General features: G+C 41.5%; 1 protein-coding gene across 3 annotated transcripts; it reads left to right on the forward strand.

Annotated features, from left to right (window-relative positions):
* The first annotated feature begins 189 nt into the window (after positions 1–189).
* Bivm (basic, immunoglobulin-like variable motif containing) lies at positions 190–27,736 on the forward strand. Of its 3 annotated transcripts, none has more exons than XM_048455999.3 (10): positions 190–620; positions 5,284–5,875; positions 11,362–11,488; positions 12,899–12,994; positions 13,442–13,546; positions 13,759–13,853; positions 20,887–21,019; positions 22,621–22,707; positions 24,263–24,359; positions 26,037–27,736. In XM_048455999.3, the coding sequence occupies exons 2-10, from the start codon at positions 5,407–5,409 to the stop codon at positions 26,328–26,330; spliced, it is 1,503 nt and encodes a 500-aa protein (XP_048311956.1). In that variant the 5' UTR covers positions 190–620; positions 5,284–5,406; the 3' UTR covers positions 26,331–27,736. The 3 variants fall into 3 exon arrangements, with proteins under 3 accessions (XP_048311956.1, XP_048311957.1, XP_085540383.1); XM_048456000.3 differs by having other exon boundaries at positions 22,624–22,707; XM_085684257.2 differs by lacking the exon at positions 5,284–5,875 and having other exon boundaries at positions 248–620.
* The last annotated feature ends 39 nt before the right edge of the window (positions 27,737–27,775 follow it).

Consider the following 27,775-nt stretch of genomic DNA (forward strand, 5'->3'; position numbering starts at 1 on the left):
TCTGGGCCAGGGAGGTTCAGAGTAGTCGCAGGCTGGGTCCCTCACTCCACCGGGCAAGGGGCGTGGAAAACTCAGACCCCTGGTGGCTCGGTGAGCTAAGGCGTGGGGATTGTTTTTTTTTTTTCCCCCGCCGTTGCTGTTATTGGTGATATCAGCTCCTCCTTCGGGGCCTCCCCTCCCGGCTCCTGGGTTGTCACTGCCAGCTTGCTACCCGCCCCCTCCAGTTCCCCGCAGGTTGGAAGCGGCAACCCCCCCCCCCCCTCCACGGGCCTGCTCGCGCTCCCCCTCCTGGCGAGCCTTGTCTTCCGGCGGGGAGTGAGGGAGCAGGCCCGAAGGAGCTCAGGAGGCTTTAGCAAACCTCGGCCTGTGGGGGACTGGGGACACCGGACGCTGGTTTGGCTACCGTGGACTGGGGGGTGACAACCCCGCACAGCCCCGCTGCTGCAATTGCGCTCCCGGGTCCGCTCTGCTCGCACCGGCACCGGCACCGGCACCGGCACCGCGGTCACCTTCAGGTGGCTTCGGAACCTCAAAGAGGGGACGGTGGGAGGTCTCTCGGCTTCCCAGAGCCTGGGCTCTCTAAGAGGGCACCGTGAGCTGCTGGAATCCGTTACCCGCAGGTAGGCCGCCCGGAGCGGATTTGGTCTGATGGCCGAGGCTAGGGAACAGGAAATTGTGCTCAAAATGCTGTTGGAGAAGGGGGACCAGGCTGGTGTCTTAGCGTTTCTCACCGATCCTTGGCAAAACACACTTCCGTTCTGCGCCTCAGTTGTTTTCTATACAGACTATTGATTATACTATTTGCGAGATGGTGAAAGCTTTATTGAGATTTTAGAAGATGTCTAGTTCTCTACTGAACGTGGTATTTAGGCATGTTAGACACGAAAAGCACATGCCTTGAAAAGAACAGAACTCAGACGGTGAATATTGACTTTCCAATCGGTACGTTTATTTGGCAGAGCTGTTCATTCCAATGACTTTCACAAGTCATTTCTCTCGTGCTGTCCTGAAAGCTTGGGGTTCTTACTGCTCGGGAGATACTGTGAATAAATTGTGGAATTGAGCTGTATTCCTGCAGTCTCTCTCATTTCCAAGTCTTAAAATGTTAATCAAAATGAGCAGGGAACAATTACAATAATGCCTGGTACAATGTAGGCACCTACAAAATATTTGTTGAACCTAGCTTCTCCAAAGATGAGGCCTGGGATACAATTGTCCGAACAACCAGACTTTCAGGAGGCAGCCATCTGTATACACACACACACACACACACACACACACTCACACACACACACAATACACACACACACGAAAGTAAAAACATAATTCTGGAAAGAAAGGTTCCATAGTATGTACAGGGAACCTGGCCTAATTAGAACATCAAAGAAACCTTCTCCAGAAAGTGATATTTGAGTATACCTTTAAAAGATGGATAAGAATGAATTAGTAAGAGGGTTTGCGGGGGCTAGAAGACAGCATTTGGAAGACCCAAAAGTACTGTGGACAGAGGAGGAGATATGGGGTAAGGTGGCTCTAGAGACAGATTTCAGACTGATTAAGGAGTTAGCCTTTTGCTCTAAGAGGTAGGTAGGGAAGTTCTGTGAGCACATATGTGTAACAGACTTTACTATCTGCGGTCTATGCAGGGATCAGACTAGAGAGGACAGCTTAAAGGGCCGGCGGCAGGGATTATAAACAGAGATGGAAGGGGATACAAGTCCCAGACAGCTGCAGGCCAAGCGGTGGGCAATCAATCAGCCCCACACACTTCACTTTTTGCAGCTTACTAGAATAATCTACGTCTGTAATGGTTTGGTTTCCAGTAATTGTGCCTTCTTCATTTTAAGAAAGCAGACTCTTAGCGAAGTTCTGAGGATGCCATAGCAGAAGCCCTTCTGAGTTCAACTGCAGAGGGACATAGATGTGGATCAGACTTGGCGTGGAAAGAAGAAAAACACTAGGATGGGTTCTGGGTTATTTGTTTTCATTTTCTGTGAACTATCTTCTGATACTTCATTTTTTTTCTGCATCATATTTTACTTGTGTCACGAAAACTATAAATATACATGTTTTCAGAAATAAATAAAAAAACAGTGGTTCAAATGAGGAAATATTGATACCTGTTATTTTCAGGGACAATCTCTGTAAAATATACCTTCAGGTAGATATCAGTTATTTATGTTTTTTTTTTTTTTAAAGATAAAATGAGACTAAAGAGAATGCTCTTGTCTGGTGGGCCATTGCTTAAAGCAAACAAACCAAAACCAGATGGCGACATGTTTTATTGATCAAGTGCTGTACTCTTAATCACCTTCCTTTTCAAGGAAGTTCAGCCATCTGTTTCCCTCTTAAGTGAAGCCGTTTCCCTTACCCATTTGATTTATTTAGCCGTGGTTATTTGAGCTGGGGTCTTGCCCGGTATGGACGGCTGTCTGACTTGGGACTAGCTGTGCGGTTAGTCTAGACTCAACCTGGCAGCAGCCCTCATGTTTCTGCCTCTTGAGTCCTGGGGTGACAGATATGGGCGACTAATTCAGTTTTGTTCACAATTCTTTTTTTCTTCTTGTATGTTCCAAATAAACATAAAACCAGCAAACTGTGACTGGTTTTTGTGTATTGCTGGTCCCATGGTCAAAATTTTATTCAAGTTGAGGAAGCTGGCGATGACAAGATAGAGTTAGGTGTCGGGTTGTGATCTGTGATGGGCAGAGCCTGGGGTGCGTCTGATGCACCGACTCAGGAGCCTTTGTCCACTACCCCTGCTGACCATCTGTTCTCTCTTAGTCTTTCTCACCCAGCCACAGACCCACTCGTGGCCCCTCCGCCACACATCTTTTAAAGACGGCCGTGAGGATCACAGATAGGGAGCAGGGAATCAAGAACTGTAGAAATCCGGTCCTCAGAGAAGACTTGTGTGGCCTGCAAACCTCATGCGTCTTTCTCCACTGTCACCAGCACACCACCGACTGAGGAAAAAGGAGAAAGTTCAGACACTATCTGTAGGCACACTAAGAGTCTCTTCTGCGTGAAACCACGGCAGATCCCCCCTTTGACGATGTTGTCCCTCTGTCCTGAGAGCCACTGTTAGCTGCAGATGAGGAAAAAGCCTATCTGAGGCTGGAAGGCAAAGGCGTGTCTTATAAAAGGGGAAGCTTGCTTGGCACAGATGGAGTCTCCTTCCTAGGAGTGTTTTTCTTTACATTCCATTAATGGTGTATGTGACCTTTAACTGGTTCATTTAGGAGATGCTGGAGGATCCCCTGTTCATCCTCACATCTATTTCTTAGCGAGCCAGCCAGGCTTGCACCATTTAATACTTGTGTGATGGCTGTTAAGGAAATCATAATCTCTGCTTATTTTCATTTTTAGTGTTGAAAGTAAGCAAATGAGAAGTTAGATCAATAGTTAAAAAAAAAAGTCAAAGTGACCCCAGTGGGTGGGTTTAATCTTTCATCCTCTGCTTGGTCACTGGAGCCTGGAAAGGCCGTTTTGCTCCGTCTGGCACCTGCCTTTGATTTACGGTGATGCTGTGCCTCGCGCGGGGCTTGTTCCTTTGTAAGGCCTTGCGGCTTCTTTGAATGTCCTCAGTGACTGTTCGAACTTTACTGTTCTCTTCCTCAGAGGAATCAGGCTAGACGTGAAGCCCAGTTTTCTCTGAGAATGATCAGCAGTGAGTGACAGAAACTTTAAATTGTAAAGTTTATTTGCTGAATATGACCATTATCATCATGTATGTGTTATCCCTATATACATTTTTTTAATCATCTGACCAGTGTACTACTTTAGGCAGTATTGTTTAGACTTAATTCACAGGTTATAGAATTTACTATGGCAATGTACACTTCAGTGGCGTTTTAGAACATTCCCCAAGTTGTACTGTTACTGTGTTTTACTCTGTTAGTTATGGAATATTTTCCTTATTTCAAAAAAAAAAAAAGGCTTATCATGCTGAACTCTCCTTCATTCCAAGGTAACTGCTAAGGTGTACTCTGCTTTGTTGACTTGCCTCTCCTCGAGGTTTTGTGTAAAATTGGACTCAAGGGATCAGTTCCTTTGTGACTGTTTTTTTTTTTTAATATTAAAAAGTTTCCAAACTCCATTCATCTTGTATCAGGATCAGTAATTCCTATTGCAAAGTAGTGTTTCATGGATGGACATGCCACCTTTATCCATTAGTCAGATACAAGGCTTTGGGTTTCTTTCACTTTTTGCCATTAGGAGTAATGCTGCTCTTCGGGGTATGGCTTAATGGTTCCTATATGTATCTAGAAGACAAATTTCCAGACTACGTAGTCAGTGTTTAAATGTATGAAAAACTGTTTAGTAAGCCTACCAGACCATTTTAGATCTCAAATGTGAAGGACCTGATTTTCCACACACTTCCCAACATTCACTGTTGCCTGTGTCTTTTTATTACAGCCATTTTGGTGGGTATGAGTGGATAAAACCATTGTGGCTTTGATTTGTGTTTCCATAGCAACTAGAGATAATGAGATTCTTTCCATGAACTCATTGTTCATATCTATAATGTCTTTAAAAAGATGTGACCTCCCTCCCTTTTGGGGGCGTGGGGATTTAAGGTAGCGTTTCTCTGTAGCTTCAGAGCCTGTCCTGGAACTCATTCTGTAGACCAGGCTGGCCTCGAACTCACAGAGATCCGCTTGCCTGTGCCTCCTGAGTGCTGGGATTAAAGGCGTGCACCACCACCATCCAGCGACTTTCCCCTTTTTAACTTGATTATTTGTATTTTATTCTTGTATTTTGTTTTAATCTCATTGGGGTTTTTTTTTGTGTGTGTGTGTATGTGCGCAGGTGCACATGCTTGTGTGTACATGTGTGTGGAGGTCAAAGGTCAACGTTGGGTGTGTTCCACATTACTCAATCTTATTTTTTTAAAACAGAGGGTCCCTCACTATACCAGACCCTCACTGATTTAGCTAGAGTGTTAGCCAGCAAGCCCTGGGGATGCTCCTGCCTCTTCTTATGCAGAGCTGGCCTTATGGCACACCCAGCTTTTTCTTTTTTGGTGTGGATGCTTGAGATCCAGCTCAGGTCCTCATATTTGCATAGCAAGCACTCAACCAACTCAGCTGTATTCCCCATCCCCTAAGATAAGTGTTAATATAAGGTAGATGGTTGGTTGTTCATCATAACTCAGGATGTATGGTCATAAAAATCAGCGTGCATTGACTGCAGATGTATGAAACATACTCATTATAGTTTATTGACGTTCATCAAGCCTGCTAAACAGACAATCAGTCTTGCTCCTCTGTGCTTTCTTAGGGTTCCATTCGTCAACTCTCAAGCTTCTATAGAATGTGATGAGAATTTGCCAAAGTTGATTTTCGAAAGAGAGAGAGGGTTGCGGCTTATTCCTAGGAACAGGGACGTCTGCCCTTGCCTTCGATGCCTCACGTTGCAGAAGCTGGAAGAGCCACTGATTCTGGACATGGTGAGCCCAAAGCTGAGAACAAGTCCCCAGAAGAGGATCTACAAGGTGCTGTACAATCGTTTTGCACAAGTGCCTCAGGAGCACCCGTGGGCCCCAGAGGAGATGGTCATTATCCTTCAAGCTGTCCGGTGACTCATACTCGGGAAAAAATTTATGCCATCTGTTCAGATTATGCCTTCCTCAACCAGGCGACCTCCATCTACAAAACTCCCAACCCAGCCCGTTGCCTCGCTGATAATACCTCGCTTTCTGCTGAAAACAGTTCAAGATACATTGGTGTCTCAACTGGTACATCAGACATAATCTATAATGAAGAAAATAGCTTGGAGAACTTATCTACCAGCCTGGGCAAGCTACCTCTCGCGTGGGAAATTGATAAATCGGAATTTGATGGAGTAACCACAAATTTGAAACACAAATCAGGTAAGAGGACGCTGTGAAGTTCACAAGTGAACGACCAGAAAGCCATGCCAAGTATTGCTAAATCTTGCTGTGACATATTTTCTGTTTCTGAACAAGGAACATCGCTACCATCATGTCTGTCATTGCAATTTTTTTTTGTTTGTTTTCTTCTTTAAAGTAACCCTGGTCTTAGTTAGTCCCTCAAAGTACTGCCCATGGAATCTTCCAACCTTATATGTGCATTTTGGGAGCTTTGAAAATAAAAAAGAATAAAGTATAAGTATTAAAGATAATTATACAGTGGCTTAGAAAAGGCTAATGACACAGCTATATTGATTAATACTGTTAGTTTGTAGTTTTGCAGGGCATGGTCATATTTCCTAATGTAGGAGATATTAGGACATTTTTGTTTTTAAAATTTTTAGATGTAAAAAGAACATGTTTTGATCAGAGTCGATTTTTTTTGTAGCTGCTATATTTTAAAGTCTATTTTATTTCTCACAAGTGTGAATGCATGTTTCTAGTGACCTGTTCATATTTTTTTCTGTTTGTTCCAAATGTTACAAGAAGATTCTGTTTGGCATCTCCTTCCCTTCTGTGCAGTGATAGCTCTAAAACTTCCAGGAAAGTTCATTCTTCAGCAAACCTTGGCATTGATGTATTTTTGTGAAGCAAAACTTAAGAAATACTTGTCTTAAATTGGTTGATAATATGAAGAGGGACATATAGAATTCAAATTGCTTTTACATTTTAGATAACAATGAACCCATAAATATAGAGTTCTTTGTCACAGTAAAATTTTAGCAAGATTGCATAAGGATTAAATATATAACCAAACATTCTGTATATAAGATTTAGTGTATATTTACATATTATGTATATTATTATGTTGTTATATGTTGTATGTAGTACAGATAAAAGCAGAAATAAGAATGGCTATATAGATATGGGAATAGATATTTATTACTATTACTGAAATAGGAGCAGAAATCCTAAATCACTGAGAAAAAAGCAAACATCATCTTTTAGGATCTGCTTTAAAAAATGACAACAACAATATTTGAGCACCGGGAAAGTCCTCTATCTACACAGAATAGGCTCTGTACTCACAGTGTAAGAGGGTAGTGTCCCTTAGGGTGTAGTGTACAGTCCTCACCTGCCCTGGAGTGCTCTTTGGATACTAATGCTTTTTCATTTCCTTTTAGTTAGCAGTGATGCAGGGAGTACGTGAAGTGGGTGCTGCTGTTGTAATTGTATAGGTGAAGAAACTGAGGCTTACATGGGATAAATCTACAGCTCAAAGTTGCACAGCCAGATAGAACTAAGATTTTTATCATGGTCCTAGTCACGCTGATGGTTTTGTAAAAATCTCTACTTCTGTTTGTGCATTTTGAAATAAGTTGTTCCAGACATTGTTGTGTAAACCTGGAATCCTTGGGAGAGTGACATGCTTTTGTATGTAATATGTCTTTTTAAAAATATTTTGCTTTAGGGTTCATAATTAGTGCTATGCAGTTCCTTAAAACAGGCTGAGGATTATTTTCTCCGGTTTTCTGTGATTTTTGTAGTGCCATATAAAAATTTCTAGCTATAGTTGTAGAATTGCCTTATTGATAATTTTGTTGTCCCGTTTGGGAGCCTGAAGGTGAACTTTTCCTCTAGTATCTGTAGGGTCTTTAGTGATGACTCATTCTTCACTCCTGGTCCCTTTGCCCAACCTGAGCCCCTAGGTGACTCAGCAACACTTACAGTTGCTGGTCACTGAACTTGGTAATGAGTACTAGTTACCTTGCTGTGTGTTGTAACTGACCAAAATAAAGTGTTGCTTCCTTTCTGGCTCTTCCTTAAAATGTGCCACCCTTCCAGAAAGTCTCCAGCGTTCCAGAATAGCACCTGCCATTGCAGTTGTAGCCTAGGTAGAAGACGGCTTCTTGGTGCTATCTTCCCTCCACTGTTGAGATTAGGAAAATTCAAATATGTAATCTCTATGCTTTCTTCAAGAATTGACCTGCCTTAGCCAGCCATGGTGGTACTTATCTGTAGTTCTAACACTCTGAAGGTAGAAGCGGAAGGATTGTGAGTTTGAAAATAGTGTGGGATACATAGTGACTTCCAGGCTAACCCAGGACACATGACGAGACCTTGCATCATCAGAAAAATGTTCCTTTTTACTAAAGTGGTATGTGTTTCATGATTGTCTTGTTATGAAAATTGCTTTGACTTGGCTGTCCCACCTTTTTTAAAAAAATTGATGTTTGTGTGGTATATTCTTTTTCATTCTTTACTTTTAGACCTAGAAGTTACATTGCTGTACAACCTCCTGTTTCTTTCTTGCAGAGCTTTGGACCACTTTCTCTATTGTTGTAGGAGGCTGCTCCTTCGTTCAGGCCACCCAGAACTGAAATAACCACATAGATACTGTATTAATTAAATCACGGCGTGGCCCATTAGTTCTAACTTCTTATTGGCTAAATTTTACATCTTAATTTAACCCATTTCTAGTAATCCGTGTATCGCCATGTGGCTGTGACTTACTGGCAAGATTCCCAACCCGTTTGTCTCTGGCGGAATTACATGGCTTCTCCCTGACTCTGCCCTCTTTCTCCCAGCATTCAGCGTAGCTTTCCCTGCCTAACTAAGCTCTGCCTTGCTATAGGCCAAGCCAGTTTCTTTATTCATTAACCAATGGAAGCAACACATAGACAGAAGGACCTCCCACACCACTCTATGTCATCTATGTTATAATATATATATATATTTCAAAGTCTTTGCAGATTTCAAAATCTGCATTATAGGTCAGAGCTGGCCTTATCTTTTCCTTGAGGTTGACTCATTTCTTAGTTTTCACACACACTGTATTATTTTGGAGTGTGTCCTGGTTGTCCTGTTGTATCAACTCTGATGTATCACCCAACAAACAAGCAAGAAAGCAAGCAAACCAGCTAGCCAGCCAGCAAACAAACAAGCAATCTCTCTCTCCTCTTTCCCTCTCCTTCCCTTCTACCCCTTTCTTTATGTGTATCCCTATCTGTCTGCCTGCCTGTTTGTCCGTCTCTGTCTGTCTGTCTGTCTGTCTGTCTCTCTACCTTTCTTTCTCCCTCTCTGACTGAACTGAAACTTCAAGCTCTGTCTTTTAAAGACAGTTCTGTTCTTGGGTTGGACCATTAGTCCTGACTGTCTTGCTTGGGGTCTACTTTGTGCATGTGTGGTCCAGGTCTTAGAACAAGCTTTGGGTCACATTTATACACAGAATTTGGGCCTCTCTCTTTGGTAACTTTTCTGCTTTCCCGTTCCTGCCTACCTCTTTTGGTGGTGATTGCCCAGAACTCTTGTCTTGTGCTTCCTTAAGGAAAACAGTGGCTTATGTTCTTTCCTTTGCTCTCTTCTCCCTTCTCTGTTTTCTGGAGACAGTGGTCTGGCTCTGTACTCCAGCCTGGCCTGTAATTCTTTTCATTTAAGTTTGTTTATTCTGTTTTTACTTGATATGTGTAGGTGTTTGCCGGCATGTTGTTTGTGCTCTGTGCGTGTGTCTAATACTCTCAGAGGCCAGAAGAATAAGACAGATCCAGGAACTGGAGTTGTAGATGGCTGTCAGCCACCACGTAGGACTGAACCCAGATCCTCTACAGGAGCAGCCACTGCTGAGCCAGCTTTCCAGCCCTCTGGCTTATAATTCTTAATCTTCCTGCTTCAATATTTTTGAGTACTGGGATTACAGGTGCATGCCACTGCATACTTCTCTGGGCTTTGATTTTTTTTTTCCTTTCCTCATACTTTCCTCTGAATACCAGGGCAGTTAGTGTATGTGTTCAACAGGAGAGGGCTATATGAATGTCCTCTGGTTAGGGTTGGGAAGAACGGACAGGGTGCAGAACAGTGGACAAAGGTCGTTTTGTATGCGATGCTCTCGCTTCTTCGACATTGTTTTCTTTCGGCAAGTTCAGTCAAACGTTGGCTGAACAACCACATCTCCTTGGCAGTGTGGAGATCTCTTGCCGCAATGTGTGGGCTCATTTATCCCTGGGCGAATCACAGCAGCACACACACCAAAAGCAGCCCAGGGACAGACTCGCGGACCCCAGTAAGGAAAGAATGACAGAGTGACAGGGTAGTCTTAGCTCACTGAGGTTGCAGACTTGGTGTTTCAATAGTCTCACAACTTGGAGCGCCTGGTAAAAATTACCCAGGGAATTAAGTTATCAAAAGGCAGAGGAGGGAGTCCCAAGGAAGGTCACTTTTCTGTCTTCTGTCTGAGATTCATTTTAACCAGTAATGGCCAAATGAGATTTAGTTCACGTTTGCAAGTGGCTGTTAAGCTTCAAAACACGTTTTGTGTATTCTGTGTCTGCGAAGACACAGACAGAATAATTAAACAGGCGGGGAAATTGTGTCTGGATTGTATAGTCTTTATTGCATAATACTTTACAGATGTCCCTTGTGTAGGAGAATTTCCTGAGTCCTACCTGGTTATAGGAGCTACATGGTTATGTGTCTGTAAGCATTTGGTCTGTCTACATAATCTGTGTTTGATAACACAAAAATAAAATATTAACTAATTTTCATATGAAATTTGATTATTTCATTTAAAATAGATGATATCAGGAAGATATTAATGTATCTGAGTATAGCTGAAACGAAAGTTATTATTTTAACAAAATTAGCCTTGGGTATTACTAATATTTTAATATGTATCCAATTTTGAGTGGGTGAAATATCAACATGTTTCAGAAATAAATAAATAAATAAATATCAAAATTAAGCAAGGTAAACTCTTCTCACTTTTGCCTCTTTTGTCCATTTTCCATATCTCTTCATCCCCAGTAGGCAGTCATTCCATGTCTTTGGGAAGATTGTGTATGTGTGTGTGTGTGTGTGTGTGTGTATTTGTGCGTATGTGTGTGTGTGTGTGAGAGAGAGAGAGAGAGAGAAAGAGAAAGAGAAAGAGAGAGAGAGAGAGGCCCACACAGAGGACACCGTGTTTTGCACTCTGGTTCCTAGCAGTGATTTGTTTTAATAATGTAACATACACTTCACTCTGAATTCATTTTGAGGTCCCTGGGGCCTGGAGCTATTATTGGACAGAATGTCATCACGCCCGATCCAATGCCTTAACAGAATTATGTTTATGTGGATTTACTTGTCTTACAGAAAGGATTCATTTTCAAGAAAGCTGTCTAGTTTAATTCTTTCCTGTTGGTAGCTTTAAGTTGTAGTTGTGGCTTAAGATTTTTGGCCTGGTTATTTTACCAGCTCCAAGAGACGAGCTCTGATCTTAGGTACGCTCTTCATAGCCAGTATCGTTTCTGGCGGTTCAAATTATTTTTAATTCTCTTCTTGCTTTCTTTCTGGGGAAGAGCGCTATTCTAGAAGGCGCAGGCACTACTTCGAGATGTTTGCAAATACCGTTTTCAGAGTGCTTAGCAGTTCCTCTCCAATTCTGCTGGGCCTTCTGGTGTGGTGGTTTACTTCATCTGAACATTCTCCTGCTTTATCCTTTTGTCTTGTAGGCAATGCAAAGAAACAAATTTCCAAGAAAAAAACGTCAGATAAGAAAGGGCGGCATCAGAGGGAGTGTCCCCAGCATTCTCCTCTTGAAGACGTGAAACAGCGGAAAGTCTTAGACCTCAGACGATGGTATGTGGCCATGCTAGTTTTTAGTTTCTGATATTAAAAACATATAATGTGACATAAGTCTTGCTGGGTATAAGTTAATAAATTGTATTTATTATGGTCTCCTTTAGTTCTAAGATTGTCTAAATACTTTAGGTTTATCTCCGATTTTGGAAATAGACTGGCTGAGCTGGGCCAGTGTTCCCTCGACTTACCTGGCCGTCAGTCTCATTTTCTGTATCCTCCTGATGGTAGGCTGCTTTGGGTGATACCCAAATTTCAATGTAGTTGCTTGCCTGGTTGTTCTTTGTTGTCAGATTATTTAAGTATGCATTTCTGAAAATGGCCTTTTAGCTTAGCATCAGTACTGCCACACCTAATAAAATTAGCAATATTTCTTTTGCATGTAGCTTCCAGACTAGATTAACATTTTCTAGAAAGTTCTAAAAGTTAGCGTGCTTGCTTGTCATGGCTCATTGGTCTCAATTTAGTATCTCCACCTTTCTCTTTTTGTCTCTGTCTCTCTCTGGGGGGATTGTGTGTTTCCCTTTTAAAGTCTGTGACAGGTTCTGCTCTAGGGCTTCCTGCCCAAGTGTTCACATGGACATGCAGGGTGATAAAGGGATGTTTTTTGGTCTAAGTGAAAGAATCTCTGAACCTCTTGACACGATACAACAGTGATTTGCTTTCCTTTTCTAGTATTTCAGAAGTTGCAAATGATCCTGTACCCACTCAACTGGGCATTTACATAGAAATTTGAGTAGATCATATTAGAATTTATAGACCAGAAATTCTTTTTCTTTTTTTCTTTTCCTTTTTCTTTTTGGTTTGAATAAGATGTGCTTTAGTATGTTGCTAGCCATAATTGTAGCCCTTCTGGATAAAGTAGATGATTTTTTTTACTGTCATGTATTGTTTGCGTTTAATAAGTAGGTAATGGCGAATCAATCCCACACCAATTATGTTTTAAGGGGTATTTATTTTGGGGGGTAAAACTTCCATACACCATAAACCGTCAGGAAGGGAGCCTAGTCGCTGGAGCAGGAGTCGGGAGCAGGAGCCGGAACCAAGCGCAGGAACCAAGAGGGCTGAGCCGAGACTTGTGGCTCTTCTTTTAAAGAGAAATATACCACGCCCCAGTGGGCTGGTATTTCAGCGGCTACTGGCTGACGGAGCGAGCGGAAGGCGCTCCTGCAGTATGGGGATGGGGGGTGAGGGTGTGGGGGTGGGGGTGGGGTGGGGAGGCTCGTGCTTCAGCGACTATTGGCTGAAGCAGCGGAAGGTACTCACGCAGCAAGTAGGAAATATTTTAAATGAATAATGACTTTGCCGTGCACTAACGTTTCCTTCCGATCACATTTGAAATCCCCTGTAAGACCTATACTTCTGCATCTTCTGCATTCATTCAAGTCACGAAACTGTTTGATTTCTCAGGTACTGCATAAGCCGGCCGCAATACAAGACTTCATGCGGTATCTCCTCACTGATTTCTTGTTGGAATTTCTTATACAGCACAATGGGAGCTGGGAAGTAAGTATGCCAGGCTATTGCTATCACCAAACTCCAAATTTGAAAGTAGTTTGAAGGAAACCGGGTATAGTGGCACATGTCTTTAATTCCAGCACTTGGGAGTCAGTCAGAGGCAGGCAGATCTCTGTGAGATTGAGCTCAGGGTGGTCTACATAGTGAGTTACAGAACAGCCAGGGCTACATAGAGAGACCCTGTCTCAAGAAGCAAAAAAAAAAAAAAAAAAAAAAAAAAAAAAAAAAAAAAAAAAAAAAAAAAAAGTAATATGAAGATATCTTTTTTAAATGGAAAACTCTGAGAGTAGATTTTTCACAAGCTGAGAAAAAAATGTGCATATTGCTATAAGCCTTCCAGGCTAAAATATTTGCACACATATCCCTAAGACTGTTTGCACAGATTGTATTTGTGGATGACTGGACTGTGAATGAAAGGAAATGTTTCTTTTGTAGTCTCCCACCCATAACCCAAGAAGATGCATTACATATTTTGGGCTTCCAACCCCCGTTTGAAGATATTAGGTTTGGGCCTTTCACTGGAAATACAACACTCATGAGGTACGGAGCTGCCCCTTAGGGACAACACCTTGTTTCTACTTCTGTGAAGTGATAATGCTGTAGTGTGTGTGAACAGTAAAAGGCATTGAGGCGGGGTCCCAGGCTCCCTTAGAGATGCCATGTGTGGGCTGTGCTTGGGTTTCTGTACAATCAGAACAGTGGTCCTTCCTTGCTATGAAACTATTGCTATGAGTAAATCTTCTTGTTTTCAGATGGTTTAGACAAATTAATGACCACTTCCATGTGAAAGGATGTTCTTATGTTCTATATAAGCCCCATGGGAAGAACAAAACAGCTGGAGAAACTGGTAGGTGAAAATGAACACACCTACACACACACACACACACACACACACACACACACACACCCTATCTCCCTCACCCCCAAGTCCAAGTTTTCAGGCTGAGTAGATCTTAGAAATTGGCTATATTGATTCCTAGGATATCAAATAAACTCTCAACAGTCTGATGTTTTCAAACCTCTTTATGTAATATGAGAGTAATATGTAGGGCACTTCAGAACTTTAAGGCGTGTTATAAACATTGGTCTTGGCGCATTGCTTGTATTGTTTAGGACATTGTTCTGTATGTGTGTGTGTGTGCTTGACAGACATTGTTCTGTATGTATGTGCGTATGTGCTTGATAGTGAAACTTCTAGGATAAAGCACGCTCATTTTAAAACAGAGCGAAAGCATCTGAGGACATTGGGTGCTGGACTGGCATCAGATGATAGCACAAAACTATAGGGTAACAAACTGTGAAGTCATAGCACTACTGTAAAACAGTCTTGGCTTAACAGATATATCAATGAAGTCCATCTTAAGGACGATTTATTATATAATAGCTTCTTTGTCAAAGATCAGGTGTTCATAGATGTGTGGATTAATATCAGGGTCTTTGATTCGATTCCGTCTCTTTTTGTGCCAATATCAAGCTGTTTTCAATACTATACCTTTATAGGGATTGTAGAGGGTTGTTTTGGCTATTCTGGATTTTTTGTTTTTCTATATGAAGTTGATTATTGTTCTTTCAAGGTGTGTGAAGAATTGTGCTTGGATTTTTATGCGAATTGCATTGAGTCTGTAAATTGCTTTTGTTAAGATTGCCAACATAGTTAAAATGACTATGTTGATCCTACCTATTCAAGAACATGGAGGATCTTTTCATTTTCTAATATCCTTTTCAGTTTCTTTCTTTAAAGACTTAAAATTCTTATCAGTGGACAGGTCTTTCACTTGTTAGGTTAGAGTTACCCTAAGATGTTTTATGTTATTTGTGCCTATTGTAAAGGGTGATGCTTCGTTGATTTCTTTCTCAGCCCTTTTATCATCTGTATATAGAAGGACTATTAATTTTTTTTGAGTTAATCTTGTATTCTGCCACATTACTGAAGGTGTTTATCAGCTGTAGGAGGTCCCTGGTAGAATTTTTGGTATCACTTATGTAAACCATCATGTCATTTACAAATAGTGAAAGTTTGACTTCTTTTCCAATTTGTATCCCCTTGATCTCCTTTTGTTGTCTTATTGTTCTAGCTAGAACTATATTAAATAGATATGGAGAGAGTGGACAGACTTGTCTTGTTCCTTATTTTAGTGGAATTGCTTTGAGTTTTTCTCTATTTAATTTGTTATTGACTGTTGGCTTGTTGTGTATTGCATTTATTATGTTTAGGTATGTTCCTTGTATCCTTGATCTCTCCAAGACCTGGATTTTGCCAAATGCTTTTTCAGCATCTAATGAGATTATCATGTTTTTTTAAAATTTACTTTCAGTTTGTTTATATGGTGGATTACATTGATGAGTTTTATTATGTTGAACCATCCCTGCATATCTGTGATGAAGCCTACTTAATCATGGTGGATGGCGTTTCTGATATGTTCTTAGATTCTCTTTGCCAGTATTTTATTGAGTATTTTTGCATCAATGCTCATGAGGGAGATTGGTCTGTAGTTCTCTTTCTTAGTTACATTTTTGTGTGAATTGGGTACCAGGGTAACTGTTGCTTCATAAAAAAAGTTTGACAGTGTTCCTTCTGTTTCTATTGTGTGGAACAATTTGATGAATGTTGCTATTAGCTCTTTGAAATTCTGGTAAAATTCTGCACTGAAACCATCTGACCCTGAGCTCTTTTTGGTTGGGAGACTTTTGATGACTACTTCTATTTCCATAGGGGTTATTGTCTATTTAGATTGTTTATCTGGTCTTGATTTAATTTTGGTATATGGTACCTATCCAGAAAATTGTCCATTTCCTTTAAATTTTCCATTTTTTGAAGTACAAGTTTTTAAAGTATGACCTGATGATTCTCTGGATTTTCTCTGTGTCTGTTGTTATGTCCCCCTTTTCATTTCTGATGTTATTAATTTGGATATTCTCTCTGCCTTTTGGTTGGTTGGGATAAGGGTTCGTCTATCTTGTTGATGGTATTGTTCTCTTTATTTCTATTTTATTGATTTCAACTCTCAATTTGATTATTTCCTGTCATCTAGTCTTTGTGGGTGAGTTTTCTTTTTGTTCTAGAGCTTTCAGGTGTTCTGTTAAGTTGCTAGTGTGAGATTGCTCCAGGTTCTTTACGTAGGCACTTAGTGCTATGAACTTTCCTCTTGGCACTGTTTTCAAAGTGTCCCATAAGTTTTGGTTTGTTGTTCATTCATTTTCATTGAATCCTAAGAAGTCTTTGATTTTTTTTTTTATTTCTTCCTTGACCCAGGGGCAATTCAGTTGAGCATTGTTCCATTTCCATTTGTTTGTGGGCTTTCTGCGATTAGTCTTGTTGAATTCTAACTTTAAGCCATGGTGATCTGATAGGATACAGGGGGTTAGTCCAATTTCTTTATATCTGTTGAGGTTTTCTTTGTTACTGAGTATGTGGTCAATTTTTGAGAAGGTTCCATGAGGTACTGAGAAGAAGGTATATTCTTTTGTGGTTGGGTAGAATGTTCTATAGATGTTGATTAAACCCATTCAAGTTATAACATCTGCTAGTTCTCTTATTTCTCTATTAAGCTTCTGTTTGGCAGTCCTGTCCAGTGGTAAGAGTGGGGTGATGAAGTGGAATTGATGTGTGATTTGAACTTTAGTAATGTTTCTTTAGAAATGTGGGTGCCCTTGTATTTGGGGCATAGTTGTTCAGTATTGAGTTTTCAACTTGAAGGATTTTTCCTGTGACGAATATGAAATGTCCTTCTTTGTCTCTTTCGATTAATTTTAGTTTGAGATGTATTTTGTTAGATATTAGGATAGCTACACCAGCTCTTTGTCCATCTGATTGTAAAATCTTTTCCCAACCCTTATTCTGAGATAATGTCTGTCTTTAAAGTTGAGGTGTGAATCTTGGTTTTGTATTCATTCTGTTAGTCTGTGTCTTTTTATAGGTCAATTGAGATTGTTGATATTAAGAGATATTAATGACCTGTGATTGCTAGTACCTGTTATTTTTGGTTTGTTGTTGTTGTTGGTATTGTGTGAGTGTTCTCTTTCTTTGGGTTTTGCTGGTGTGGGATTATCTATTGCCCGTATACTTGTGGTTGTACTTCCTTGGGTTGGAGTTTTCCTTCACACAGCTCGTTCCTCCTACTACATAGTACTTTCTGTAGGGCTGGATTTGTGGATAGGAACTAAGTCTGATTTTGTCGTGGAATATTTTGTTTTCTCCATCTATGGTGATTGACAGCTTTGCTGGGTATGGTAGTCTTGGATGGCATCTGTGGTCTCTTAGTGTCTGCAGAACATCTATCCACGACCTTCTGACTTTCAGAGTTTCCGTTGAGAAGTTACATGTAATTCTGATAAGTCTGCTTTTCTATGATACTTAGCCTTTTTGCAGCTCTTAATATTCTTTATTCTGTATGTTTAGTGTTTTGATTATTATGTGATGAGGCAACATTTTTCTTTCTTCTTTTTTTTTCCCCAATCTATTTGGTATTCGATACAGTCATTTTCTAACTATGCTCAGCTAAGACCTGAGGATTCTGTGGAAGAGCCCTGCAGGAAAGGGAGAGGGTGCAGCAGATCTCTTCATGCCCCGTTTTGGCCATGACAGCTTTGCTTTAAGAGTAAGTTGCAGATCTGGCAGTGGTAGTGCCCACCTTTAATCCCTGCATTTGGGAGGTAGAGGCAGGTGGATCTCTGTAAGTCTGAGGCCAGCCTTGTCCATAGAGTGAGTTCCAGGACAGCCAAGGCACTTACACAGAGAAACCCTGTCTCAAAAAACAAACGAAAAAGAATAAGTTTGTTGATCTTGAAATTATAAAAAAAAAAAAATGTTAAGTACCTTGGGGAAATAAGAAAAACATCCTATCATTAGAAATCATATTATACATATAATAGCATATATAGCTATGTACGATGCTATATATCGTATTTAATAACCCTGGAAACATTATTCCATAAACGGAAACCCACCTAGTGGTTTCTGGAGAACGAGTGAAAGAGTGTTTGCAGTGGACAAGATGATGTGAGTGCCAAGGAGAGCAAACTTTCTTATCCGTCACCCCTGCCCGTGGAATCCTGAATGTAATCTGGAGCGTTAGTTACAACCACACTCATGAAGTTTTGTATTACATTTATAATGGAAGTTCTCTCTCTCTCTCTCTCTCTCTTTCTCTCTCTCTCTCTCTCTCTCTCTCTCTCTCTCTCTCTCTCTCTTTTATTTTGTTTTGTCCGAGTCAGGGTTTTTCTGTGTAGCACCGACTGTCCTGGAACTTGCTTTATAGACCAGGCTGGCCTCAAGCTCACAGCAACGTACCTACCTCGGCCTCCTAAGTGCTGCGATTAAAGGCATGTGCCGTGACTATTGGCAAAAACTCTTTCATTGACTATGCCTGGGCTGTCAGGCATATTGACTCATTGCCTGTAGTCCCAGCACTCAGGATTGCTCTGCATGCAGCAGGATTGCTCTGCATACAACGCCAGCCTGGGGATTCATATTGTGGCTCAGGCTAGTATGAACTACAGAGTAGGACCCTGTCTGTGGCCATACCTCCCTGGATGAGCCCGCTCTTGTGTGATCTCAGTTAAGTGTGGTCTGGCCTCATTTGTACTTGGGACACCGAGTGAGACTCTGTCTCAGGAAACACAGCAAGTTTTCAGAAGCTACACTGTCCTCAGTGGTAGAGAGCTTGCTTATCATGTCTAAAGGCTTTGAGTTCAAGTCTAATTGCGAAACAATAGTCTCCGTTATCTGAGAAAGCGTCTCATTGCACACTTTTACAATTTAAAAGCATTTCAGGAGCTCTTCTAAAGCAATGGTGACTATACACATCTCTTTCAATGTTTGAGTATACAAAGAGGAGTTGTCGGTTTTATCTTAATTCACCGTCTGGAAGCTATGTGCAATCATGTTTCCTTATGGAAATGCAATGAAGACTGGACTAAATTTATTTTTAAAAATTCTTCATCTAAGCTGTCTATGGGGTCAGTTTTTTACGGTGTGAGCGGATACAACTCAAACCTATGGAATGACTGGTCGCTATTAGTCTTGGTGAGGTAGGAATTTTGGCAGAGAGGAATCCCTGTCTGTGCTGGCCTGCCACGAAGTGAGAGTCTATGCAGAATGCCTTGGAGAAACTTCAGAGTGGAAACTAGAAAGGTCAGCACGGACAGAGGCAGAGCTCCCGTCTTTGGCCGTGTGGGGCAGTCAGGGAGTTGCTGCAGATACTGACTGGCAGTTCTTAGGGTCAGCAGCTATTTCAGTGGCCAGAGAGCCCATCCCTGTCAGCACACTATGCAGGCTTTCGGCTTGCTCTTTTACGGGTTCCAGCTTTAATGGGCTATTTGATAATGAATAATTTAATTTCTTCCAGGAATGCAAGCTAATGAAACCTCAGTTAATGGCCTTGAGCACTAATAAAAACTTGTTCCTCATGCTAATACTTTTTTTTCTTAAAAAAATTAAGATTGATTTATTATGTGTAGTATTCTGCCTGCATGTATGCCTACAGGCCAGAAGAGGACACCAGATCTCATTACAGATGGTTGTGAGCCGCCATGTGATTGCTGGGAAGTGAACTCAGGACCTCTGGAAGAGCAGTCAGTGCTCTTAACCTCTGAGCCATCTCTCCAGCCCTGCTAATCCCCCCCCCCCATTTTTTTTTGTTTGTTTTTTGTTTTTGTTTTTCGGGACAGTCCTAGCTGTTCCTGGAACTAGCTCTTGTAGACCAGGCTGACCTCGAACTCACAGAGATCTGCTTGCCTCTGCCTCCCAAGTGCTGGGATTCACAGTGGGCACCACCGCCACCTGACCGCTAATCCTTTGAAATCATTTGACAACTATCACAGCGGTGGGCAACAGATGAGGAGAAACTGTTGTCGTGGCACTTCAGCTGATGTCTTAGCTGGGGTTTCTATTGCTGTGATGAAAACCGTGACCAGAGAGGTATTTGACTGGTATATCCTGAATCACAGTCCATTGAGGGAAGCCAAGGCAGGAACTCAAAAAGGGCAGGAACCTGGAGGCAGGAGCTAAAGTAGAGGCCATAGAGGAATGCTGCTTACTGGCCTGCTCCTCATGGCTTGCTCAGACTGCTTTTTAATAGGACCCAGTACTGCCAGCCCAGGGGTAGCACCTCCCACAATGGGCTGGCCCCTCCCACATCAATCACTAATCTAAAAAATATGTTCTACCGGTTTGCCTACAGCCAAAATTTATGGAGTCATTTTGTAAATCAAAGTTCCCTCTACTCAGTTGGCTATAGCTCTGTCACATTGACACAACGATAATGTGTTTTACTTTGAGACAGGTGTGAGAGTTACTGTGTGGCAGGTGTGTGTGCGTGTGCGTGTATGTGCACACATGTGTGTGCACACCATTATTGTAGCTTATTTTTACTTAGAGTTTGTATTTATTCATAGGTACTAGTAAGTTTTAAGGTGGGATGTATATACTGCATCTAGACATTGAGATGTCTACAATTTAATTTCAAGTTTCTTTGGTAACTCTTTTGTAGACTTAGTTTGTGTGTGTAGAGTTTTTAGACAGATGTGCTTTGTTTAAGCATGCTGATTCAGGAGCTTGTGGTGGCAGGTGTCCACAACCAGAAAAGTTGAGACCATGATTGGGTAGTTACTGGGTTTTACACACTCATTGAATTTCTTAGACAACTTGGTAAATTCTTAGAAAGTTCTGGTAAGCAAGGGCATAGTTCACTTGTTTTCCTACTGGGTTTATCTAAAACTAAAAGTAAATTCATTTATATTTTTACCCACATTGGTAGCTTCTTATCCCCTTATGGAAACTCAGAATGTCAGTGTGTTCCAAATTATGTCTTAATTAGTCCTCTGTGTAAAATACAGACATTGTTTTATGGCCCTCAGTTTGCCTGGTTTTATCTTTGTAGCTCCAGGGGCCTTGTCAAAGTTGACCAGAGGATTGAAAGATGAGTCACTGGCTTATATCTATCATTGCCAAAATCATTATTTCTGTCCGATTGGCTTCGAAGCAACCCCTGTTAAAGCTAATAAGGCATTCAGGTAAGCATTTCCATACTTGATAAGGGCACTTAACTAGGAAAATGTGTTGTACAAAGTGTTTTCAGGAATTAAACAGATTCTAGTCTCTTAGAAATTGGGAACTTGGTAGTGTGTTTTGTTCACACCGAGCGTGCCTATGTTTTGCGGGATTGAATGCACTTAGAAGCTGTTGCTCAGTCATTGTAAGAGAAAGTACACGCTGAAGTACCAAAGGTGCAGGGCCATTCATGCGTTATCCTCTGTTCCAGGATATCTGATAACACCGTGAACCCCAAGATTGCAGTATACTGGAAAAACTTGGTTTCTAGTTGTGGTGTGGCCCAGCCCTAGCACACACCTTTAATCCAAGAGCTTTCTGCTTAAATAAAAGCTTGCCATAGGTCAAGGGGCGGAGCAAGCAATCAGTTGACAGGAAGTAACCATAGAGAATCAAAAGGAGTCAAGAGGACAGTAGACACCGGAAGTAGAGAGGAAGGAAGTAGAGAGGAACATTGAGTTGGTGGAGACCGTAGGAGAGAGGAGGGGCTTCTGGAGCAATGGCTGAGGAGGAAGGTCATCTGGGTGCTCCCTCTGCCTCTCTGAGCTAGCAGGCTTTGACCCGAGCATCTGAGTCTATTGAAAAAAAATTGAATGACAGAGATTTTGTTAAAAATAACAATCCCCATTGTCCTCGCCAGTGTCTTACATGCTGCATTCCAAGAATGTATCACTGACTACATTGAAAAGCACCTTTTGTATTCATAGTGAAGAACATAGGATTGTCAGGTTTTTCTCTTTAGTCATAAGGAAACTCAGGACCACTTTCATATCTAAACTTCATGGTTATATTTGCCTCTCCCTTTTGTTAATCTGGTTTCTGTCTCATGAACAAGTCCCGTCCCCCGTCCCCCATCCCCCGTTCCCCCCCCCCCCACTTCACACACACACAAACTTCTGTCTCTTTGAAGGAGATATATTCTAAGTAAGGGTGCTGAGTTTGAATGTCACTCTTTCTCCTTAGCAAGTTCATTCATGAGGGACCTGAAAGCAGAGATTATGGTTAAGAACAGGTGAACATGGAAGCCATGCATGACTCCCTCACCTCACTGATTTTCTGGTTGATTCATACTTGGCTTTGTGGGCTTGGTGACTGAGGAGAAGGAAGAAATATGGTGAACTTTGGACATTATCTATTCAGTGAGGACCCAGAGTCTGGCTGGAGAACATGACTTGACCTGTAGGGTAGAGGGTTTTTTTTTTTTTTTTCGTTCTGGAGGCCATGGGTCCCAGAAGTTCCACTCAGAGATCTTTGTATGTGGTGCATCAGACAACCTGAGCAGGGTGAGTGGAAGCTGGAGGAACCATAAATACTGCTTGTATGTGAGGAGTAAACATAAAACCATTCTTTCTCTCAACTCCTGAAATAACTTAGGCTTAAATCTAACTCATGGATTTCTTGGATGGCCCAAACCAAAATGCTGGTATTGATTCTAAATTAACAAAAGCCATCTTTGAGTTTTAATTTGGGGGGGTGCGGTTGTTTTTTATCAATACATATTTGGAACAGCATACTTCATGGAGTGAAATACGTTTACCAAGCTATGAATGTATTTTCCGTTTAGCAGGGGCCCTCTCTCACTACAGGAAGTAGAGTATTGGATTTTAATTGGAGAGTCAAGTAGAAAACATCCTGCCATTCACTGCAAAAGGTATGTTTTAGCGGCTTTTCTTTCTTTCTTTCATTGGTGTACTATTTCCTTCATTGAAAGCACAGATCAAAATCATGTAACTAGATGCACGTGGATAAATGTGAACCCCTGTGTGGTCATCAGCCAATCACAGTGCAGCCCTGTCACAAGGAAACTGTGCTGTGCTTTATTTCTCTCTAACCCCACAGCCAACCAGTTCTGCTTCCCTTGGCCATAGATGGACTTTCTCTGTTTTGGAATTTTATGCACTTGAAATTCTATCCCTTTTTGTCTTGCTTTTCTATTTAAAGTAACAAATTAAGAATCCCTACCCCACCCCCTGCTGGGCATGATGGCACACACCTTTAATCCCAGCAGAGGCAGGTACAGCTCCGTGAGTTCAAGGCCAGCCTGGTCTGCAGAGCAAATTCTGGGACAGTCAGCGCTATCCAGAGAAACCCTGGCTTGAACAACAATAACAACAAAATAATTCTCTAAAAAAAATTTAGAATTGGATCATTTTTACTCTACTAAAAATGCATATTTGACTAAAATAAAGTCTTTAGGACTGGTGAGATGGCTTGGCAGGTAGAGGTTCTTGCATGCAGGCCTGCTGATCTGAGTTTGATCCCTGGAGTCCACAGGGTGGAAGGAGAGAGGGTGCTGATAGTTATCTTCCAAACTCCACACATCCACTATGGCCTGCGCCTCCCTTGCCCAATTCCTTCCCTGTCTTTTCTTTTCCTCTCCCTCTACACCCACTCTCTATTACCTGTACATACACACAGACTGATAGACTCTCTAGAATTCACGGTTTACGGAGAATGGTCATCATAATGACCTGGACTCTTACAAACTAACATCAGGGACTGTATCACCACATAAGCAGAACTTTAATTTCCTTTAGCAGTGGTTTTGATTTTTCCATATAAACTCACGCATGTCCTTTAAGTAGTTCTTCCTATTGTGAATTGATTAAGAAATTTAATTTTCATGTTATTGCTGGTCACATAAAAAAATCCTGATTTTCCTATTTAGACCTTGATAGTCACACCTTTACCAATTTCACTTATTATGTGTATAACTTTCTTTGAGATTTTTCTCCACAGCCATTTTGTGCATTAGTAGAGGCATGTTATTTTTTTTTATTTCTTTCAGAAATATAGGTAAACACTTAGGGGCACGTTGGTAATGATGCAAAAGAATCATGTGAACCAAGGGGTTCAAGGCCAGCTTGTACAACATAAAATCCCACCCCATGCCCCATCATAAGAAAATAAATTGACTTGATTATAATTGAAAGTGTGGCCTGCCACTCCGTTAGCCTACAAGATGGTATTGGGTATGTTGACATGTCAGAACAAAAGCCAGTTATTAACTGAGAGCATTGTCAGGAATTGGATAACCACAACTGTCAGAAAAAAAAAGAAGCTTTTAAAGGCTAGTAGATGGAACCTGACCTAAGAGAATAATCACCAGTTACTACTGTGATATATTGTGGCAACTTGCTCTTGGAAAAAGCTTTTTGACAGTGGTATTTTAGGCCTCATGGAAATTGTTTCTTTTCTTACTCTAGATGGGCAGATATCGTCACTGATCTAAACACTCAAAATCCAGAATTCTTAGATATCCGCCATCTGGAGAGAGGGCTGCAGTTCCGGAAAACAAAGAAGGTAAGAACAGCACTCCATTGGAAACTGCGTCCCAAATGACCAAAATGTGATTATAATACTCTTGAAGTGGTAAATAACAGAACTTCAGACGACCTTAGTCAGAAAAGTAAGACTTATTTTAAGGATACAGACTAACTTTAAACTTTAGGCCAAGAAGGACAGTCACCCAATACTGCAGTAATGGTAGAAGCCAAGTGGCTCACAATATTAATCAGTCTTATGTAGGCTATGCTGTGCTCAGTGTTTTATTTAAATATGCCTTTCTTGCAGACTTAACTTTCAATTTATGACTTATTTTCAGGGCTAGCTGGAGACTTATCTGCTTTGGTTGAGTTCAGTAGTCTTGGCCCAGCTTGGGTAGATGACGGTCAAGAGGCAGAGCCATATGAATAAACATGACGGCAGGAAGAAGCTCTCAGAAACAGATGTAGTATAGATTGAGTGGGCATTCTTTTGTCATAAACCTGTTGATAAAGAAATAAATGAAGCTGGGTGTGGTCGCACATGCTTGGAATCTCAGTTCTTAGATGGAAGGGCGGTGATTTCCATGCCAGTCTGAGCTATAGAGATTGTGTCTCAAAAATCTTTGTCTGTACACACACACACACACACACACACACACACACACACACACACACACACGAGGGAGTAGAATGAGTTTTTCGGAGAGGAGAGAGAGCACACACAGAGAAAAGGATAAGGCATGCCTTAGTGTTTGAGTTAGGTGTATGAGACCATAAGTACACTGAGTCAGGCTGTGGAGAGGAGTACGCTGGTCCCTAAGGACTTTGTTAATTGGAAAGGCAGCTGGCAGGAAAGGTCTGTTGTTGGTTGTTTTACTCCTTTGGCAGGCCCGCCGCTCAGCTCTCAGATAAATCATACACGGGGAGACTTATTCTTTTTTTTTTTTAAGATTTATTTATTAATTATGTATACGGTATTCTCAGTATTTTGTCTGCACATATGTCTGCAGGCCAGAAGAGGGCACCAGGTCTCATTACAGATGGTTGTAAGCCACCATGTGGTTGCTGGGAATTGAACTCAGGACCTTTGGAAGAGGAGACCTTTCTCTTAACCACTGAGCCATCTCTCCAGCCCTGAGACTTATTCTTACTGATCAACGCCTGGCCTTAGCTTGGCTTATTTCTAGCCAGATTTTCTTCACTTAAATGATCCCGTCTACCATTTGCCTCTAGGCTTTTTTCCTTTTCTTCCTTGTGTGTATCTTACTTTCACTCTTACTTTGTGAGTGGCTTGGTGGCCCCTGACATCCTCCTCTCCCTGTTCTCTTGCTCCTTTTCCCAGATTTCTCCTCTTATTTATCCTGTCTGCCTGCCAGCCCCACCTAACCGTTATCCCGCCCTGCTATTGGCTGGTTAGGCAGGCAAAGAATCACGGCTGCACAGAGTTAAACAAATGCAGCACAAACGAAAGCCACACATCTTTCCATTGTTAAACAAATGTTCCAGAGCATCAATACATGTCACACCTTAAAATAGTATTCCACAACACAGGTGAGTATGTTAGCGTGCTCTGATGAGTGCAGAATAGAAAAGTGTATTCAGACATGGGAAAGGATAACACCACCACCCCCAGGGAGTCAATAAGGACCCCACAGACTTAGCAGTGATGTCTCTTTCTTCATCTTTTTGTTGTTGTTGTTGTTCTTCTTCTCAGGTGGGAGGAAATTTGCATTGCCTCATAGCATTCCAGAGACTCAGTTGGCAAAGATTTGGCTTCTGGAACTTTCCATTTGGGACCATTAGACAAGAATCACAGCCTCCCACACATGCCCAAGGACTTGCCAAATCGGAGAGTGAAGACAATATCTCCAAGAAGCCGCATGGGCGTCTGGGAAGATCCTTCAGTGCTGGTTTCCACCAGGACTCGGCATGGAAGAAGATGTCTAGCATCCACGAGAGAAGGAACAGTGGCTACCACAGCTACAGTGATTACAATGGCAATGACTGACCATGCCGGGAACCGAGCCACTGGCTCAGTGGTTCAGTTTTGTACACGGCTGCTATGTGATGTGCAGGACTGCATTAAGGCAGAAGATGATTTTATTAAGTCCTTCAGTAGGACCAGATCTCGTGGTACAAAGCATAACCTGTAGTTCTCCAGTAAATAAGCTTACATAGTGTTACAACGGTTGGTTTCAAATATATAGGCAGGTGAGCACAGATTACTGCCCTTTGAAAGTAGATAAGCAATCTGGACAAAGGGGTTCACAAAATCCAATAAAATCCCAACTGCTTCAGAACGAAAACACAAATGCGTTTAACGGCATCAAAACTTGAACTACTTAAGCATGAAGCGATTTCTGGAAACTTGATCCATAGTCACTTATTACAGATACTTTGATTCCTAAGGCCAATTTGCAAGGCAGTGTCTGCCCTTCAGAATGGGGGCTGTTAAGTTGTAGCTTTTACTCATGTTAAAGTTCCTTTGGGACTATCTGGCCAGTCTAGCTCTTACGATGCTAGCAGTATCCACCGCACCTCTTAGCTTTCCTGAATAACTGTCTCAGGATTCTCAACAAAGAAACAGAACATACTCAAGAAACTGACCTTTCTCCAGGTGCAGATGGGTGATTTATGGCATCGATTCTGGTACTCTTGATCTGGCACATGGCTGTGAAATAGTTACAAGAAGCGTAGTTCTTGAGCGATGTCTTCAAGTCTAGAACAAACCTTGTTTTAGGGATATAGTTAAGGGGCACTTGGAATCTATATCCATGTAATAAGTGCAGTGAGATCTGATATTTGGTCCCTTAATGGAGTCATGTGCTAGCAACTAGCACTGAAGACACATTGGCAATGTCCTACTCACTCTGAGGACTACACTCTGTATTCTCAATGCTGAGCTGTTTCCTTTCGTGAAACATCCAGGCAATTAGTTGTTGGAAGTGTGTATTAAATATTTCACAAGTGTGAATTCAATACTTGAGTTGCTCCTTAGCTGCTGTCCTGTTTCTTTTGCTGCCATTGTGCGACTCACAGACGTCTAGGGTCTTGTTCTCTCATGTAACGGCCTCATTCCACTACTCAACTCAGTATCTCCGTGATTACAAGGTGCTGAGGATGTTGGAACCATATTGCAATACACCTCAAGGGGAGGTTTCAGATTTTTATTTTTAAAAAAATTTTCATTTTTTTCTCTTGAATTTTATATCCATTTATCCACTCGTACACGTCCAGCCTACAGAAAGTGATATATATTACAAAATGGTCATATTTCTGAAGAGATTATTTAGCGTGAAATGCAAAGGACCGAAAGATTTGTAGGTTGTTGGTTTTGTTTCAACTTTGTTGAGAAGTTCATACTGGAACTTTTAAAATGTTTTCATCAAATAAAGTTTTGTTTTCTACTTTTAATTATGCGCGTGTTAATGACTCTGTGTCTTCGGACATATC

The sequence above is a fragment of the Myodes glareolus genome, chromosome 27 (genome assembly GCF_982192425.1).
Source record: "Myodes glareolus chromosome 27, mMyoGla1.1, whole genome shotgun sequence".
Taxonomy (NCBI): domain Eukaryota; kingdom Metazoa; phylum Chordata; class Mammalia; order Rodentia; family Cricetidae; genus Myodes; species Myodes glareolus.

What these genes read in the sequence shown, in the direction of transcription:
- Bivm (XM_048455999.3), top strand. Translation starts at nt 5,407, where the DNA reads ATGCCTCACGTTGCAGAAGCTGGAAGAGCCACTGATTCTGGACATGGT. An exon ending in AGCACAATGGGAGCTGGGAA is followed by an intron (nt 12,995 to 13,441) that starts GTAAGTATGCCA and finishes TTTCTTTTGTAG; the next exon opens with TCTCCCACCCATAACCCAAG. An exon ending in AGTTCCGGAAAACAAAGAAG is followed by an intron (nt 24,360 to 26,036) that starts GTAAGAACAGCA and finishes TCTTCTTCTCAG; the next exon opens with GTGGGAGGAAATTTGCATTG.